Source organism: Athene cunicularia (genome assembly GCF_003259725.1).
Source record: "Athene cunicularia isolate RWA chromosome Z unlocalized genomic scaffold, athCun1 chrZ_part1, whole genome shotgun sequence".
NCBI classification, from domain to species: domain Eukaryota; kingdom Metazoa; phylum Chordata; class Aves; order Strigiformes; family Strigidae; genus Athene; species Athene cunicularia.
The window spans coordinates 436,817-456,736 of NW_020799142.1; the positions used below are offsets into that span (position 1 = coordinate 436,817).

Below are 19,920 nucleotides of genomic sequence, written 5' to 3' on the forward strand. Positions count from 1 at the left end.
TGATAATAATAATAATAATAATAATAATAATAATAATAATAATAATAATAATAATAATAATGTAATAATAATAATTACACTTAGTTAACAAAGAAAAATAATTTTCAGTAATATTTTATTTGTGTATCTTATTAATATGCACTTAATATTAATAATTCAAAATTATTATTACTATTTGTTTTAGATTTGTGCTATGACTTCACTTCTCGAACTCCTCCTGTACTAATATAATGTCCATTTTCAATTTCTTCAAATATCTTATTAATGTTATAAGCAGTTTTTGCAGTTGTTCATTTATAAAGTAGTCTTTTACATTACAGAAAATACCTAGAAAAAGTCCCTCTATAATTGTAAGAACCAGAGAACATAAACCAGGTGTCAAACAGTGAAGACTAAAGCATTCAGTTTAAAATGGCTTCTTTCCATGCTTGTTATATTCTTTTGCTGTGTAGGTATGCAACCTATACCAATTGCAATTGGTTTGCTTAGACCTGATGCTCCTTTCTTTACTGTGCTGACGATGCTTTTGTAAAGATTATGAATAACCTTATTTTAATCAAATCAACTTTGAGCAGGATCTTTCAGGGTTGAAACAACAAGCAAATCCTGTGCAATTGTGAATCTTCCTAATTACTAATAATTACTAGTTACTTCGATAACTGTAAATATTGCTCAATAACTTTCAGTAGCATTTTCTTGAAGGTTTAATTCAGCCACTTTTCCCTTATTTTTGCACTCTAATTAAGGGATCTCATACAATCTCTGAGCACCAAACATCTCAAGCCTAAAAACATCTGAAGATTTTCATGTATGTCTGGCCTTAATCTAAAAATGTCTCTGACACTTTGGCATCCCACATCACTACTGGAAAGTGAATGTTTCAAGCCTCATGCTTTCTCCATCAACTTAAGAAATTTTAGCCACTTGCCAAACTGAACTACTCTCTTTTCTTACAACTCCACAGAAATTAGCAAAGTAAATTATGGCAAATTTATTTAAGAAAGGAATGTAACTCATGGCTACATCTGCTAGTACAAAAATACATCAAGTCTTATTGGTTGACTCTGCTACCATAGGTTTGCCATGTAATGCTACCACAGAAACACACTACTTCACTGGCTGAAAAATCAAGGACCTGCCTGCATGCTGATTCTCCTTTTCTCTTCCTTTCAACAGGTATCCCACAACAAACTGTAGGACTTCCACATACTTCCTCCTCCCTTATTTCTTTTTTTTTTTTTTTTTAAAAGGAAACAAAAGAGAGATGAGGCAGGAAGAAGAGGAGCTACACCTCCTCCTTTCACTTAAATAAATTAGAAATTTCTATTCCAGATACAAAAAGCCTTGTTCAGTATGCTTTTATTATAATAAACTTTTTATAGAAACACAGAACAGCAAAATATACTACATGGAACAGATATTTCTTGACTCAGAGACTCAGCTAAAAGCTAGCAAAATACTTACACCTGTGTAACAAATACCACAGAATCACAGAACCATCTAGGTTGGAAAAAGCCTTGAAGATCATCTAGTCTGACCATTAACCTAACACGGACTCTTCACAACTACACCATATCCCTCAGCACTATGTCAGCCCGACTCTTAAACACCTCCAGGGATGGAGACTCCACCACCTCCTTGGGCAGCCCATTACAACACTTAACAACTCGTTCTGTAAAGAAATACTTCCTGACATCTAGTCTAAACTTTCTCTGGCGCAACTTGAAGCCATTACCTCTAGTCCTGTCAATTACTACTCGGTTAAAGAGTCTCAAACCCAGCTCTCTGCAACCTCCTTTCAGGTAGCTGTAGAGGGCGATGAGGTCTCCCCTCAGCCTCCTCTTCTTCAGACTAAACAACCCCAGTTCCATCAGCCCCTCCTCGTACGACATGTGCTCCAGACCCTGCACCAGCTTCGTTGCCCTTCTCTGGACACGCTCGAGTCATTCAATGTCCTTTTTGTAGTGAGGGGCCCAAAACTGAACACAGTCATCGAGATGCGGCCTCACCACTGCAGAGTACAGGGGTAAGATCCCTTCCCTGTCCCTGTTGGCCACGCTATTGCTGACACAAGCCAGGATGCCACTGGCCTTCTTGGCCACCTGGGCACACTGCTGGCTCCTGTTCAGCCAGCTGTCAATCAACACCCCCAGGTCCCTCTCTGACTGGCAGCTCTCCAGCCACTCCTCCCCAAGCCTGTAGCGCTGCTGGGGGTTGTTGTGGCCCAAGGGCAGCCCCCGGCATTTGGCCTTATGGAAACTCCTACAGTTGGCCTCAGCCCATGGCTCCAGCCTGTCCAGGTCTCTGCAGAGCCTCTCTACCCTCGAGCAGATCAACACTCCCACCCAACTTGGGGTCATTTGCAAACTGACTGAGGGTGCACTTGATCCCCTCGTCTAGATCATCCATAAAGATGTTAAACAGGAGTAGCCCCAAAACCGAGCTCTGGGGGACACCACTCGTGACCGGCCACCAACTGGATTTAACTTCGTTCACCACAACTCTTTGGGCCCGGCCATCCAGACAGTTTTTTACCCAGCAAAGCGTGTGTCCATCCAAGCCACGAGCAGCCAGCTTCAGCAGGAGAATGCTGTGGTAAATGGTGTCAAAGGCCTTGCTAAAGTCAAGGTAGACAACATCCACCGCCTTTCCCTCATCCAATAAGCAGGTCACCCTGTCATAGGAGGAGATCAGGTTTGTCAAGCAGGACCTGCCTTTCATAAATCCATGGTGACTGGGCCTGAGCATCTGTGTTGTGTGGTGGTACCACATTTTGTTGGATCTGTGCTTTGTAGATAAGCTTTTCATAGAGCATGTAATGCCAGACCGTTAAAAGAAAAATTGGTTATAACCTTTATCTCAGTGAAATATGTATTTGCTCCTGTGCAGCTTAGAGGTCAACTGCCTTCTCTCTCCAAACTGTAGAATTTTCCTGTTGCTAAAACCTTGTTCAGGCTTGGTTGATATTGGGTAACTCACTGGATTTACTTGAGGAGATGGACAAATTTGCAATGCAATTACATAAAACTGCTTAGCCCCACAAAAGACTCCTAATGTGTATGTAATTTTTATATGCACATTTCAGCAGACCAGTTTCAGCTCCTGATTTTCCCAGGATATTTTACCAGGTGCTCAAGTGCTTGTAGGACCAGAAACCACTTTCTAAAACAGCCACCCAACTTTCCCTCTTCGGAGACAAAAATAAAACCAAACCTGACCTGATTTTTCCTTTTGCTTTTTTTTCTTACATACACATAATTCATCTAAAGTTAGAGTTGCATCAATGTAAAATTGAAGCCAGACTTCTGTAAATGATGGGAAAATTTATCTTAAACTAACAATTAAGAACATGAAAAAAATTCTCTTACAGCAACTATTTGGTTTGATATTTTCCATCATGATCCCAATTAATTTGAAATGGACAAAACAATGAATGCAGTGTGTTTCCAAAGAAACATGTTGGATGAGGATATATAATAAATAGTAGCTTCAGTAAGTGAGTCTGCATTGCAGAAATATGGCTTTGAAATACATTTCAAAGATAAATTAAGAAGATTCTAATAACAGGACCTTGTTTCAACACTGTATTTCAACTATTAATGAATATAATAAAGCACACATATAAAAAGATCCTCAACCAAATGCTAATGCACTTACTAGTAACACAAGTGTGAAACAGCTTGTCAGCATAAATCTTGATATAAATTTGTAAGCAGCTTGCTCATTCTGCTTTGGAATAGGATTTAAAAAAAAATAGAATTGTGTCTTTCTAAAAAAATCCACCTTGAATTGACTAAGATATGGAATTGTAATTATTGTCTCTAGTAGTTTAAGGTACCTTCAGTCAACACTCTTACACTGTAAAAGTTAGGTTTTATGTAACAGTAATTTAATTATTTGAGCTAACTCTGTAAAATGGCAGAGTATATAGAAAATCTAGCCTCTTGGCAGATGCCATCAAAAAATCTAAACACTTGACAAAAGGAAGTTTGCCTTTAATTTATGTAGTCCTTGAGCCTTAATATTGTTCAAAAAGCTATAGCTGATGAGGTCTGCTTAGTGTCAGGAAAAATCTTGATGCTAAACCAACACTGATCTAATAGCATATGATCTACAAGAACTTAAAAGCACAGTCTTATTTTAATATACTTCTGAAACATAAATAACATTCAGCATATTTCTAGAGGCCTTATAAGCCATAGATTTTTTCCTGCAACTAAGTAGCGCACACATCTGTGCATAAGTTGCTATGCGTATATGCACATATACACAAATGTAGTGAAAAAGAATTATTAAACATTAGATGCCCTTAGCCCACTGCATGTACAACCAATACTGAAGCATAATAACATATTATTCCCTAATACATGCATAGTAATAAAACCCAATAAAAAGGCGAAGAGCTAATAGCAGATAGTTACATATAGAATAGTTACATACTATAGGACTACTTCTTTGTGTCCATTCTTTAGGATTGCACTTACAGATAAATTACAGTCCTCTCTAGCAAAATAAACTAAGAACAGGAAAATCTAATGAGATTAAAATGTGCTAATAAATTTTAACTACAAGGTTAGAAATCAGTGATAGACTAATTTTTTTTGTTACTTCTTATATAGCATTCAATCCCATTAGCAGTACAAAACACTGCAAATTGCATCAATTAAAAATAAACAGATACAAAATTTCATAACTCATTAACAGTCAGGATTCAATTTATCATTATTTTACATTAGTGAGTCCCTTATTTACCACAGAAGTAAACAAGTACATACCTTGATCCAAAAGCTTGTCCTTTTCTTTTTTGTCATGCTGCAGCAAAGAACTTTTACCAGTATCCTTTGTTTCTGAAAAATGGATTTAGGATATATGTTAACCTCTCCCTGTGAATGGCACTGATTGACTTCCTACTGGAGAAAAAAAGGCCTTCTGAAACAAGTATTTGGTATTTTTATCTATAGTAGTTGTAGCAAATGGTGCTACAGTAAAACAACTGGAATAAATCAGTAAGATTTGTACTTTGCTACACAGACATACCACTAAATTATTTCTGGATAATACTGCTGTTGCAACCTACATGCCTACCAGTATTCAATATATACATTTGACTGCCTTCCACAAGGCAGTGGGATCCAGAAAACTATGGAAATGTTATGATTCAACTCTGTAGGAAACAGATCAAAGATAAAGCGAATATTAAGAAACTGTTAATGTAAGGTACTAACATTTGGCATAGAAAAGAGTTCAATCTTTTGGGTACACAGCTCATGTAGCTATAAAAGTATGTTGGAAACTGAAAAACAATAGGAAGAAACAGACAAAAGATCATGGCATACATTTCCATCAAAAACAAAAGCAGAATCTCATGATGATCTATAATTAATGATTTGAATTTTATTCAGAATTGCATTTTCTTTTAATGAAAATTTAGCATATCAAAGCAACAAAAACAAACACATCAGTGAGAATAAAAAGTCTTGAATAAAATGGATTAACATTTTTTTCACCTTCATGATGTCCATGTGCCATCTTCAGCATATCAGACTTGACTGGAATAGGAATATTTGCCTCCTGTGGTATATTTCTGAATATTTCAGGGTTTGCATTCTGTGTGCAAGTCATATATGAGACAGCATGCTTGGCTTCCATATAGTACATAATATAAAAGTTACACATTTCATCATTGGCTGTTCCCCTAAACAACACAGAAAAGATGCAGCAGTTAGGAAAAAAATGAGCTGAATATATCTGTTATTCTATTAATCTAACTTGTTTAAAAGATTAGAAAGTTGCAACGAAATGTTTAGTAGTCCCACACGAAAACATTTAATAGCTTAATTGCACCAAATATCAGAAGTTTCTTTCAGTTTATACTAAAGAACACCAGTTTGCACAAAATCCCCTGGTATCTTAGAAATTCTTAACAATTTGGTGTAGATTCTACAGAAAATTGTAAACTATTTAAACTGTTCTTCCTTCTTTTTTTCCCCAACATACTCCTCATAATCCCCAGTGTGTCACCAAATATGCACCTATTCTGATTATATACGACAGAACTGTATCATTCATTATGTAATTATCTATCAATCTGGGGAAAACCTAATATAAAATTGTGGTAAATAAAGTCTATGTTTCATTTCAGCAGCTATCTTTTATGACAGTTTTTTTATGCCCATGTTCAAGTTCATTCATTGTGCAGGTTTAAGCCCTGCTGGGATCGGAGAGCATGATGCCGTTGCCCCTCCCCCACCCTCAGCCGGTTGGGCTGGAAGTTAAACACAGACCCCGGCTAAAATAACACGAAATTTAATACAACAGAGTGATAGAACAATCTGAACAACAACAGTAGCAATGGTAACAACAATAAAGAGCAATAACAGTGAACAAGACAAACGATATACAGAGAAATACCGCAAAATGGTCACGGAAAAAAAAGTTCCCGCCACCGAGCCCACCAAAGAGCCCGGTAAAAAGGTTCCACCCCTGGACCTGACGCCAGCATGGTATGAATAACCCAGCTGGAGATCCCTTCCCCCTCTCTTTGTGCTGGGGAAACCTAACCCTATCCTAGCTGAACCAGGACATCCATTTATTGGCCAATCACACTGCTTCTAATGCAACAAAACTTATTTTCATTATATATTAAGACACTGTAAATATCTCCTGAAGAGGAGATAGCACTGCTATCTTGAGAATAATTTGATCACAAGCTTCTCTAAGGAAAACACGAGTGCAAGAGGAAAGATTAAACACTAGCAAAATTCAGTTCTTTGATAAATATTGTGCATGTACTTGAAACAGAAGAGGCTCTTCTGTACTGCTACATAATCCTGTCTTCAATAAAAAAAACAGTTGTCACAAGAAATAATTTTTTCTGAAAAGTATTACTTCCTGAAGCAGACAATACAGGGTCTCTGCACAGCTGTAATGTTTATTTTCTTCCTCTGCCATATAGGTTGCTATCTTTTATTTATAGCTACAATCCTGACAATGGAATAAGCTATGACTGATAAAGAAAGGTTCACAAAATAAAGGGTTTTAGACTAAGATTTTTTTAATAGGTTTTCAAAATTATTCAATGAGCCCACACATAAAAAGATATGGGGGTAGCCTATTAGCTGCTTGCAAAAGATGTCAGCATTGACTTTTCCAGCAGCATTCTGCAGCATTCATTTATTCACCATAGCAACAATAAAGACACCAGATAGAGGGGAGATGGGGAACATAGGAGAAGGGACTGCTTCAAAAGGGGAACTGGTATTTTTCCGTGCGTTGACAATTTAGCATCCCTTGGACACCACAAAAATCAAACTGACTTGGCAAGCTCTGCTCAGCTTTAGAAAGCATTAGCTTTGCTGTTGGACTATCAGTGGATGTCACTGTAATTGCCGCCTCTTTAAAAATTCAGTAGGAAAGGGGATGTGGAACCCACACAAACTCTGGTTCACCTGACACATTACTGTGTCTAAACATTTCAAAGTTGATAATGTTAAACATTTACAGCCAAAAAAACCCAAACCAACTCTGTCAACAACAGTTTTAGTAAATTCACAGAAAACCCAGAATCCTTCCATTAGATTTTGAACTCCTGAGAAACCCTGTTTTGTGGACAGGTTTAATAAGTAGAAATTCCGATGTGCAAGTTAAAAAGAAATAAAATTTTAAAAAATTCCTATTATCACCACTGCCTCAGATATTTAGAACTGTACCCAGATCTTCGTATCTTAATAATATACAGTGAAACACAATGAAACAGAGGATTTACCATTGAAAAGCAAGACAATTAAGTTAAAGAATCTTAAATACTGAGGGGGAATGTTTTGCTACAGGCACATGAACGTTCTCTTGTATGGTACAATACCTGTTAAACATATTTTGAAAGTCAAAGACACAGGTGGCACAATTTTCTGTCTGTTAAGAGTTTTAAAAAATACATTACATTGCAACTGGAAAAACAAGGAGCCACCGTGGCCAACAGATCTTTCCTTTACAAAGGTATGATCTTCACACTGAATGGGCTACAATTCTTACTGAAGTACTTCCTGGTCTTTAGCAAGAATGAGAAGAAATATTCCTTTATAAATTAGTAATAGTTGATGTCCTTCTTATTTGAGAAAGGATAATTCAGCCCTTTAATTCGTAAAAGTTTGAGCTTGAGGAGAAATACAGCTAACTGAAATGGATGATTTATGAAACTTTTGAAGAGGTGACTTGTGTCTCGCCTTTTTACACCAGAGACATTAAGTCTGTGCTTGTGTAATTACCCTGAACTTGTATGCAGTCAACTGCACAAGCAAAATCAGGGTTGTTTTTTTTTTTTAGCTAGTTTAAGGAAAAACAAAACCAGACAGATAATTACAGGGAAAGTGAAGATGCAGACTTGATCTGATCCTTTTCAGGTATGGATTATTTTCCCTTTCTGTTTGCATTTCCCTTTTTCATTTTGTATATTTGGAACTCAAAGGTTCTTTTAGTATTTCTTTTGGACTGATAAGTCACTCTAGGAGCAAGACAACTGCAACATCAAGACAACACTTTCCAAGATTTAAACAACTTTCATTTTATTTATTTTAGCTGTATATCTTTCCATATACCTAAGCATTGTTGTGAATGCATTCCTTTTCATCCATTCATTTCATATTATGGTGATAATTATTTTCCAACCATATATACTTCTATATTATGCATCAGGTTTTGTGTAATGTTTACATATTTACATAAAATGCTTATGTGTTTTTTCTCAAAATCCATATGTATAAATTATGTAATAGAAGTATAAACGTGTGCCTCTTTCTTTAATTTCTGTTCCTATTACTTGCCCTTTGAAAGCACAATAGTACATTGAAAGAGAAGACCATAAATTTTTGTGGGACTGTATTTTAAAATGCAAGGATTATTCAGCAAGCAGGAACTACTTTGGAGAATGTTACAGAAACATGCAGAAACTTTTATAAATTAAAAAAAAAAAAGGTCTAAAGTTAAATTAAGATTTTGGATTTACTTTTGTTAGTGTTACAGCCTTTGTAAATGTCCTGGTTCAGCCAGGATAAAGTTTTCCCCAGCAGAGAGAGAGGGGGAAGGGATCTCCAGCCGGGTTATTCATACCATGCTGATGTCAGGTCCAGGGGTGGAACCTTTTCCTTGCTCCTTGGTGGTTTCGGGAGGGAATTTTGCTTTCGGTAGACCAGCTAGTGGTATTTCTCTGTATATCGTTTGTCTTCACTGTTATTGCTGTTTATTGTGGTTACCATTGATACTGTTGCTGTTCAGATTGTTCTATCACTCTGTTGTATTAAATTTCTTGTTATTTTAGCCGGGGCCTGTGTCTAACTTCCAGCCCAACTGGCGCGGTTAGGGGAGGGGCAACGGCAACGTGGTCTCTGATCCCGGCGAGGATTAAAACTTGCACATCTATAATTGGCGCCTAACGTGGGGAAAAACTATGAGAATAAAACGGGACAGACCATGACCAGAGTGTGATAGAGCCATCTGTTGGGTGTAATTTTTTTTTTTCTATTTGTTTGATAAGAAAATGTTTGTGATGCTGGCCCACATGTTTGGGTGGTGTGGCTGGATTACTCGTTATATCCAGTGTGTGATCCCTACGGTGGTGTTGTTATGGGGGGTAAATGTGTAAAGGTTCTTATGTTGTTATACGGGCTATTGAACGCGTATGCTGCCTTTGTATCGCTGTGTGTGGGGGTGGGCCGGTACCTGTTTGCCGTTTGGGCTTTTGTTAGGGGTATCACCCCCTCTGTGGGTGAGCCAGGGGAAGGGATCCTCTCAGCTTTGGGGCGGTTTAGCCCCCCCTGGAGCCTGCAAGCCAGCGTGATTGTGGCACCATGCCTTCGGAATGTCTGCCTGATTTCAGTTTTGGCCATGCAGCATTTCTCTAACAATAGCAGTACGCAGAAACCTACTCCGAGGTCAGATAATAGTGAGTGGCAAGGGGTGTGGGAAAAGACGGGCAAAGGCCTGAGTCGGAGGGCACTCCAATGCTTTGGAACTTCACTCCTGAGCAAATGCAAAGCCCTGAGAAGAAGATGGAGTGCTTAGAAAGGGTGTGTTACCAAACTGGCAAAACTCAGGAGACACAAATTGCTGCACTGTGTTGGGGACTTGCCCATGCATACCGTGTCCTCTTTAATACCACCCACTGCCCTCAAAGGGAAGAAAAGGCCACACAAACAATATCTGAACCGGGAGCACAGGCAGAGCCAGTCGCAGTCGCCTCCACCAGCACACAGACTGAGCCAGAGAGCCAGGCAGTGCCAGTGTCAGTTGCCCCGATACAGAAAACAAAATATACCAGAAAGTTCGCAGAGTGAGGGATGAGGATGAGCCAGGCCCATCAGGGAACAGGAGGAAGGACCAGAGGTGATTGTCCGATCTCTGTCCCCGACTGAGCTGCGAAATATGTGGAGAGATTTCGGCTACCTGGGAGGTGAGCAGATTTACACCTGGTTGCTCAGATGCTGGGACAATGGAGCCAGTGCTTTGGAGATGGAGGGGAGAGAGGCCAAGCATCTGGGATCTTTGGCCAAGGATGCTGGCATTGATAGGGAAATAGGGAAACAGGCTCAAAACCTCAGCCTTTGGAAGCGACTCCTGCCCAGTGTAAGGGAGAGGCACGCCTACAAGGATGATACCCTATGTCAGCTAGGCAAATGCACCAGCATTGAGAAAGGCATCCAGAACCTCTGGGAACTGGCTGTGTTTGAGATGATCTATGGTGATCTAAATAATTAGCAGTCACCCATGGACCCAGATCAGGCCCCCTGCACACACTTGATGTGGCGAAAGTTCCTGAAGAGCGCACCAGAAGCACACTCGAAAGCATTGGCAATAGTGTCCTGGTGGACAGACACCCACACTCTAACAGTGGAGGGAGTGGTTGGCAAGCTCTGCAATATGAGGGAAATATCCCCTCATCTCAACATTCCCTGATCTCAGCTGTGGAGCAACTGGCTCAGAGGGTCCAGGAGATGGAAGAGGACATGTCCTACGTTCCACCTGCACGGGCTAATGTCTCAACCATTAGAAGTAAACGTTTCCCCACCCAAGAGAAAGGCAGCAGAAGGTACACACCACGAGGCACCCTGTGGTTTTTCCTCCGTGACCACGGAGAGAACATGAGGAGGCGGGATGGACAGCCCAATGCCGCCCTAGCTGCACAAGCAGAGCAGCTGAAAAGGAGAACCACCACGGAAGGGGAGTCCTCCAAGAGGAGCACAGCTCCATTATGTAGTCAGAAATCCCCCAGGCAGAACAGAATGGTGAACGTTATGTCTGACCCTCTTGAGGGGACCAGTAAATCATTCTTGCAAGAAGTGAGTGATGATGAGCAGGATTAGAGGGGCCCTGCCTCCAGCCAGGTGAAGGAAAGGGATAATCGGATTTACTGGACAGTGTGGATCCGATCGCCTGGCACATCAGACCCACAAGAGTATAAGGCTGTGGTCGACACCGGCGCACAGCATACCCTAATGCCATCGAGGTACAGAGGGGTTGAATCCATCTGCATCTCCGGAGTGACAGGGGAATCCCAACACCTGACCCTACTGGAAGCTGAAGTGAGCCTGACTGGGAAGGACTGGCATAAGCACCACATTGTGAATGGCTCAGATGCCCCGTGAATCCTGGGCATAGACTCAGGATCTCAGGAGAGGGCACTTCAAAGACCCAAAAGGGTACCGGTGGGCTTTTGGTGTAGCTGACCTGGAGGAGGTTGAACAGTTGTCCACCTTACCCGGCCTCTCAGAGGATCCCTCAGTGGTGGGGCAGCTTAAGGTTGAGGAGCAGCGAGTGCCGATTGCTACCAGGACAGTGCACCAGCGGCAGTACCGCACCAATCGAGATTCCCTGGTCCCCATCCATCAGCTGATCCGTCAAGGAGAAAGCCAGAAGGTTATCAGCAAAACTCACCCCCCCTTCAACAGTCGTATATAGACAGTGAGAAAGCCTAATTGTGAATGGAGGCTAACTGTGGACTACCATGACTTGAATGAAGTTACACCAGCAATGAGTGCTGCAGTGCCAGACATGCTAGAGCTCAAGTATAAACTGGAGTGGAAGGCAGCCAAGTGGTACGCCACGATTGACATTGCTAATGCGTTCTTCTCCATTCCGATAGTGACAGAGTGCAGGCCACAGTTTGCTTTCACTTGGAGAGGCATCCAGTACACCTGGAATAGACTGCCCCAGTGGTGGAACTACAGCTCCACCATTTGCCATGGACTGATCCATACTGCACTGGAGAAAGGTGGGGCTCCAGAATACCTGCAGTACATCGATGATATCACTGTATGGGGGAACACAGCTGAGGAAGTCATTGAGAAAGGGAAGAAGATAACTGAAATCCTCCTGAAGGCTGGCTTTGCCATTAAGCAAAAGAAAGTTAAGGGGCCTGCAAGGGAATTTCAATTCCTAGGAATAAAATGGCAAGATGGGTGTCGCCACATCCCAATGGAGGTGATAAAGAAGGTAAACAGCCATGGCCCCACCAACCTCTAAAAAGGAGACTCAGTCTTTCCTGGGTGCTGTGGGGTTCTGGAGGATACACATCCCGAACTACAGCCTGATTGTGAGCCCTCTCTACCACGTAACCCGTAAGAATAACGATTTTGAATGGGACCCTGAGCAACAACAATCCTTTGATCAAATTAAACGAGAGATTGCCCAAGCAGTAGTCCTCGGGCCTGTCTGGGAAGGGCAGGAGGTTAAGAACATGCTCTATACTGCAGCCAGGGAGAATGGCCCTACCTGGAGCCTTTGGCAGAGAGCACCTGGAGAGACCCGAGGCCGACCTCTAGGATTTTGGAGCCGGGGATACAAAGGCTCTGAAGCGAATTACACACCAACTGAGAAGGAGATAGTGGTAGCATATGAAGGAGTTCGGGCTGCCTCAGAAGTAGTTGGCACTGAAACATAGCTCCTCCTGGCACCCCAACTGCCGGTGCTGGGGTGGATGTTCAAAGGAAAAGCCTCCTCCCCACATCATGCAACAGATGCCACGTGCAGTAAATGGGTTGCACTGATAACACAACGGGCTCGAATAGGGAACCCCAGCCGCCCAGGGATACTAGAGGTGATTACGAACTGGCCAGAGAGCAAAGATTCCGGGATGTCACCAGAACAGGAGGTGACACGTGCTAAGGAGGCCCCACCATATAACGAGCTGCTGCATGAGGAGAAGCGTTATGCCCTGTTCACTGATGGGTCTTGTCGTATTGTGGGAAAACATTGACGCTGGAAGGCTGCTGTATGGAGTCCCACATGACGAGTCACTGAAGCTGCTGAGGGACAGGGTGAATTGAGCCAGTTTGCAGAGGTGAAAGCCATCTAGCTTGCTTTGAATATTGCTGAGTGGGAAAAGTGGCCAAGGCTCTACCTCTACACCAACTCTTGGGCAGTAGCAAATACCCTGTGGAAACGGCTGCAGTAATGGAAGAAGAAGAACTGGCAACATAAGGGTAAAACTGTCTGGGCTGCTGAAGTATAGCAGGACATTGCAGCCCGTGTGGAAAACCTGTTGTGAAGGTGCACCATGTGGATGCCCATGTACCCAAGAGTCGGGCCACTGATGAACATCAACACAACCACCAGGCAGACCAAGCTGCTCAGATTAGAGTGGCTCAGGTGGACTTCGACTGGTAGCGCAAAGGTGAACTGTTCATAGCCCGGTGGGCCCACGAGACCTTGGGCCACCAAGGTAGGGATGTAACATACAGGTGGGCTTGAGATCGAGGGGTGGACCTTACTATTGACACCATTGCAGAGATCATCCACGGATGTGAGACGTGTGCTACAATTAAACACGCCAAGCGGGTGAAGCCCCAGCGAAATGGGGAGCGATGGCTGAAATATAGATACGGAGAGGCCTGGCAGATCGACTACATCACACTGCCACAGACCCGCCACAGGAAGCGCCATGTGCTTATAATGATGGAAGTAACCTCTGGGTGGCTGGAAGCATACCCAGTGCCCCACGCCACCGCCTGGAACACCATCTTGGGCCTTGAAACCCAAGTCCTGTGGTGACACAGCACCCCAGAGAGAATTGAGTCAGACAACGGGACCCACTTCCGAAACAACCTCATAAATGCCTGGGCAGAAGAACAGAGCATCTAGTGGGCCTACCACATCCCCTACCACGCACCAGCCTCTGGGAAGATCCAGCACTACAATGGATTGTTAAAAACCACACTGAAAGCATTGGAAGGTGGGACTTCAAAGACTGGGACACGCATCTAGCAAAGGCCACCTGGCTAGTCAACACAAGAGGATCTGCCAGTCGAGCTGGCCCAGCTGAATCGAGACTGTATGTTCTGTAGATGGGGATAAAGTCCCTGTGGTGCGCATGAGGAATATATTGGGAAAAATGGTCTGCTTTAGTCCTGCACCAGGCAAAGGTAAAGGCAAACCCATCCACGGGATTGCTTTTGCCCAAGGACCTGGGTGTACCTGGTGGGTGATGCAGGACAATGGAGAGGTCCGATGCGTACCACAAGGGGACTTGATTCTGGGTGAGAACATGCCATAAATTATGCTGTGCCTGTGTAAATTATTACTTTGTTATTGCTAACTGTTAAATGGCAGCCGGACATGACGCAGATGGTATAGAATAAAGGGGTGGATTATGTCCTGGTTCAGCCAGGATACAATAAAGTTTTCCCCAGCAGAAAGAGAGGGGGAAGGGATCTCCAGCCGGGTTATTCATAGCATGCTGACATCAGGTCCAGGGGTGGAACCTTTTCCTTGCTCCTTGGCGGGTTTAGGAGGGAATTTTGCTTTCCTTAGATCATTTAGCGGTATTTCTCTGTATATCATTTGTCTTGTTCACTGTTATTGCTGTTTATTGCTGTTACCATTGTATTGTTGCTGTTCAGATTGTTCTATCACTCTGTTGTGTTAAATTTCTTGTTATGTTAGCCAGGGCCTGTGTCTAACTTTCAGCCCAACTGGCGCGGGTGGGGGAGGGGCAACGGCAACGTGGTCTCTGACCCCGGTGAGGATTAAAACTTGCACAGTAAAAACCTCTTCTGAAACTATTGATTTTGCTTCATCTGCTACTCATCAGCATTTTAACCAACCACCGAAAGGTGCAAAATTTGTGTTGAATCCGTAACCCTTTACTGAGATGCATGTTATGGTAGTCAAGTGCACTAAAACCTTGTGCTTTGGGGTGCTGCAGCACATACTACCAGAATGGGGAGATTCCTGCTGGTAATCTTCGTATCTCTACATATACAGTACATTACGTTCAGAGAACTAGAGCCAGGTAAGAGAATTAATATTACATATATTTTTACAGCTGTATTTGTCAACTTGGTCTTATAAAGTTCTGTCTATCACCCTCAGTTAAACAGCACCACTGACAAACACAGTTCAGATTTTCCTTTTTATCATTAGTAATTTATGTTTTACTGTTTTTCAGAGAAGCTTGTATATTTTTATATTGCAAAAAGGTAACTGATATATTATTCTGAATTTTTAAGGTTATATTTTACAATGAGTCAAAACTTACAAGAAATTTATAAGTTTTCATAAATTTTCTTTCAGAAGAGAAATTGTGAAAGTTCACTATTTTGTTTTAAATGGTCAATAGTTTCAACTTGTTAAAAAACCCGTTTTTTCTAATCGATATTCTGAATCCTTCTCTAAGTGCAGAACAGCCCAACATCTGAGTAAGGTCTTTGGCAGTGTAGCTTCACCTGAGAAATGTTCTAAACACTTCAGCAAAGTAATTATTCACATAAGTAAAGGTAATGAATATTGTGTAGAGTTAAATCTTTAGCAGACTAGATAGCAGACTGCAAAACAAACCATTCTGGCAGAATATGACAGTCTGTGGGAATTATCTTGGAACAAGACATGAAACAAATACATTTCTATAGATAACCAATACTTTGTGAAAAAATGGTTAGAGAACGAAGCAAATAGAGAAAAATTACCCTATATGTGTCTCTGTAGTTCTGCCTTCACCACTGAACACACATCTAGCTGCTAGGATGTCATCATAGCTAACATCTACAGGATGTTCTACTGGATAGAATGCCTGAAAGACAGGATGAATCATCATAACCAGTGAAAGAGTCTCATATTATTTATGTCAATATACACACACACGTACAAGAATGACAGTCCTACACACCTGAAAACATTATTTCAGAATGGATTTTGAATCATAATGTAATCATGATAATGCCTGGCAGTATTCACTTCCAATGGCACAACAAGTACCAGTGGAAATACCATGACACAAATCTGTGGGTACATTCTCAGTTTTAAATAAAGATAATTAAAATTTACACTTAGAATTAAAAAAAACAACCAACCTGTGGTAGTTGTGGACTCTGTCTACCAATCAATGTCCATTGATCGTTTCTCACTCTGTATCCACTCACTACTTTACCTGTAACATACCAATACGTATGTGAACATGAGACATACTTCTAGAAATTGAAGGTGTGGTGTCAGCAGTTTTCTGTTAAGTATTTGATATTCCTATGTTGCAATAAAACTCTTACCTAGTCTGTGTGTATGAACTCTGTAGGCAAAAAGGTGCATTGGAAACCTTTTGTAATGGCAGGCAATGTCTGCATCAACCACTGTTAAAATATGATGGCAATAAAGAAAAACACATCATCAAACAGAAAAGTTACTCTGCTGTGCTTCATTAATTCAGTGTGATTTACAAAAGATACACTGTACAAGAGAATTTCAAAAGATACTGGACAACATCTTATATTTCTGCAGTGTCTATCTCAAGACATCTGTAAAGAAAAAATAAGTATAGTACAAGTCACTTGAAAATTACTTTCTGTGATGATGTATATATAAAATGGGGCTAAAACTCAGTAGTATTTTTTCCAGCATACACTACTTCTATTTAATGAAGTAAAGTAATAGATTTGCTTACAGACTATGTTGAGGGACTACAGTAAACAGTCTATTCAGGAGAAAATGAAAATAAACTTATACAATTCTAAACTCATGCAATTTATAATGAAGGATTGATTTTAAGATCTTACAGTTCTAGGCCTAAAGATGAAGGGTTAGATGCAGACTTCAGCTGTACAGACAACATCTGTAAGCTAGTACTTGAGTTAGGTGCAGTAATAGTAGCTAAGGAAGAGCCTTCAGATGCCTCTTAGAGGTATATGGGGACTGGCTACATTTTTCCTGTTATAACAGATTTCATGCTTTACTTAAGAACTGCCAATTAGATTGAAGATGATAAGGCAGGTATCAACAGGAACAGAATTGTTTCTATTCCCCTTTCCCTCACTCCTCCAGCTGAAAAAGTAAATTTCTGCACTGATCAAATATTTTTGGGGGAGGGGATTCATTTAATATGTTTTCCTATTAAAAAGTAGAATATGTTGTTTCAATTCACATTAAAAAAGATTTCAAGTGCTGAATTCACTGAACAGTTGGAGTCAGCTGACCATTTGACCACCTAATCTTATTGAGGCAGCTGACTATAAATGGGACAAATGGTGTTCCTGGCTAATTTAAAATTCCGGTATAGCATAGGTAAATGTAAAGTCAGTGTTCAACTTCCTTAAAACAACATTCCATGCCAGCTTGAAGAAATTATATTGGGACTATCCAAGCTGAGTTTCAGGTAAAATCCACTGAGTAGGATTCTGAATAGAAACTGTTTGGAAATTTTGTTTTACAGTGTTTTTTTACAATTTGACCTTTTAGCCAACTAGTGACACAGGAAAGTTTTTAAAGAGCAACTTCTTAGTAGTAGAAATTCATTTATTAAAACTGAATTAGTAAATCCCAATTAGCATCAATGACAAATGCAGATGAAGTAAAAAAAAATAAAATGTTTTTTTGCAGGGGGAAGGAAGGAATAGAAAAATCAGGCAGGGCTTTTTTGGTAAAATATTAAGACAAAAAAACAAAACAAAAAAAAAATCAAAGAAACACTCTTAAGAATCCTAGAAGCTTCAGTATTCACAAAACATTATTGTTTTGTACAACATTTTGTGCTACAACACTGATTGTCTTTGCTGACATAGTCATTGGGAAATATACAATTTTAAAATAACTATTTTTTTCATCATTTAATTAAGCAATTAATTTGTCCATCTACAGTTCAGCAAGTCTCTGCTGAATTTTCTTCCACAATAAACAGCAAAAAAAGAAATCAGGTGTTGAAAATATATAATCACTTTGTAGAATTACAACTCACCTTTCTCACCTGGTGGTATTACAGTGTTCACAGACATCATAAGATACATTCCAGCAATCAAAGGCTGCCTGCAATTCAAAACCCAAGCTTTGCTAAACAAGTCCTTTGTAAAACTCTACCACAAGTAACATGATATGCAATACCATCTAACTACACTAACTTCTAAGTGTTGGATTACATTTGAAACTGGTCTACTGAAAAAGAAGATGTTACACAGCTACACAGCACTACTCTTTCCCTCCTTTTTTTTTTTTTTTCATACTGAGCTACAGTTTTTAAAGCATCTTCTACAAAGAATGTGAAATAGGACAAAATGATCATATAATTGCTGTCCCAGATTTCCAAATATGAAGTGCACAAGCTGGATTAACTCAGTACTGATAGCACCATTTCATCAAGTTTCTTAACAGAAACACAAATTTTTGCCAACAGATGACAGATAGCGTCAAAATTCTTAATATTGTGAAGTATGTATTATTTTCATTTCACATGTTTTCAAAGGAATCTAAAGGAGAGGTTTCCACACCTTCTGTTCTGATGAAAATAATCATAATAGATATTTGTAAAGATACTTACTTTTGACGTGTCAGATGTAAAGTTACACCAGAGCAGTCCTTGTGTTTATCTGTAAAAACCACAAAACAGTTTAATCATCAGCAAGTGTGAATCCATGCATAATCATTCCACATTAATAACATTCTTCTGCTGTATAAAGACAAAATAAGTTTTAGTTGTACTGTCTGCAGTAAAACTTGCATACTGTGGAAACATTACTTAAATTTGCACAAAGCAGAGTATCATGGTGTATCTGTAGCAAAATTATAATACAGAGCAAAACTTGTGGATAAAAACCTGCTTTTTTGGCACTAAAAACTGCAGATCTTTATGAACTAGTGTATGGGAGATGAAACAGTGTCGTTTTTACAACAGCAGAAAAAGTTGGTTTGCTTCAAACAAATTTGTATTTTGACAGGAGATAGAAAAATGAAAGATTTATGGAAAAGCAATGATTTTAGACATTAACAATGAAGCAGCCAGAAATCCTGGTAATAAAGTCAACAGGTGAACTCGTGAAATCCCAACATTGGTTCTGTTTAACACTGGATATTTTAGAAGGATATTAAAAACAGTTAATACATTTGTTAACGTACTGTATCAGTGTTATTTATTAAGTTTGACATTTTGATTTAAAGATATTACCTTGATGGTTACACAATTTTAACTGTTCATCTGGGAGTTAAATCTTCATTCTTTTCCTTTCCTTATGTTTATACCAAAAATAGCTGTAGTTATAAGATGCATATAACTCCACAGTCAGTAAACAGAAAATGCTGAAAAAATTCCCTCTAACTGTATATGCTTCAATTAAGAAAGCTAAGAGTACCTATGGGTCTGCTGACAAGTGGTAACTTGGGAGAGACTTTCCTCCCATTGGTAGCTAGATTCTAAACTGAAAAAAGCAGCACATTTGAAGAGAAGGATAATGACTAGAGTGGGACAAAACAGGGAGACTAGAGATTTATAAGTATCAATTTAGTTTTTCAAATGTTAGATGTTTTCATCACACCACATTTAATTATTAAAGGATAATATTCAGTTTGATTTTTACCACCACTGATGCTATAACTTCTTCAGTATGTTCAAAAAGTAGACAGTCACTATTTTTACAAAATGTATAAATTAGTACATACGTTATGCAAGTGAAAAAGTCG

General features: G+C 40.0%; 1 protein-coding gene across 9 annotated transcripts in view; it reads right to left on the reverse strand.

Annotated features, from left to right (window-relative positions):
- PAM (peptidylglycine alpha-amidating monooxygenase) overlaps positions 1–19,920 on the reverse strand; it is a 135,461-nt gene that overhangs the window by 48,156 nt on the left and 67,385 nt on the right. For all 9 annotated transcript variants that reach the window (XM_026865663.1, XM_026865664.1, XM_026865665.1 and 6 more), the window contains 7 exons: positions 18,785–18,833; positions 18,209–18,276; positions 16,530–16,610; positions 16,338–16,414; positions 15,954–16,057; positions 5,508–5,695; positions 4,776–4,847 (listed from right to left, as the gene is read on the reverse strand). In XM_026865663.1, the coding sequence (XP_026721464.1) occupies positions 4,776–4,847; positions 5,508–5,695; positions 15,954–16,057; positions 16,338–16,414; positions 16,530–16,610; positions 18,209–18,276; positions 18,785–18,833 (639 nt within the window). The remainder of the gene's footprint in view (positions 1–4,775; positions 4,848–5,507; positions 5,696–15,953; positions 16,058–16,337; positions 16,415–16,529; positions 16,611–18,208; positions 18,277–18,784; positions 18,834–19,920) is intronic.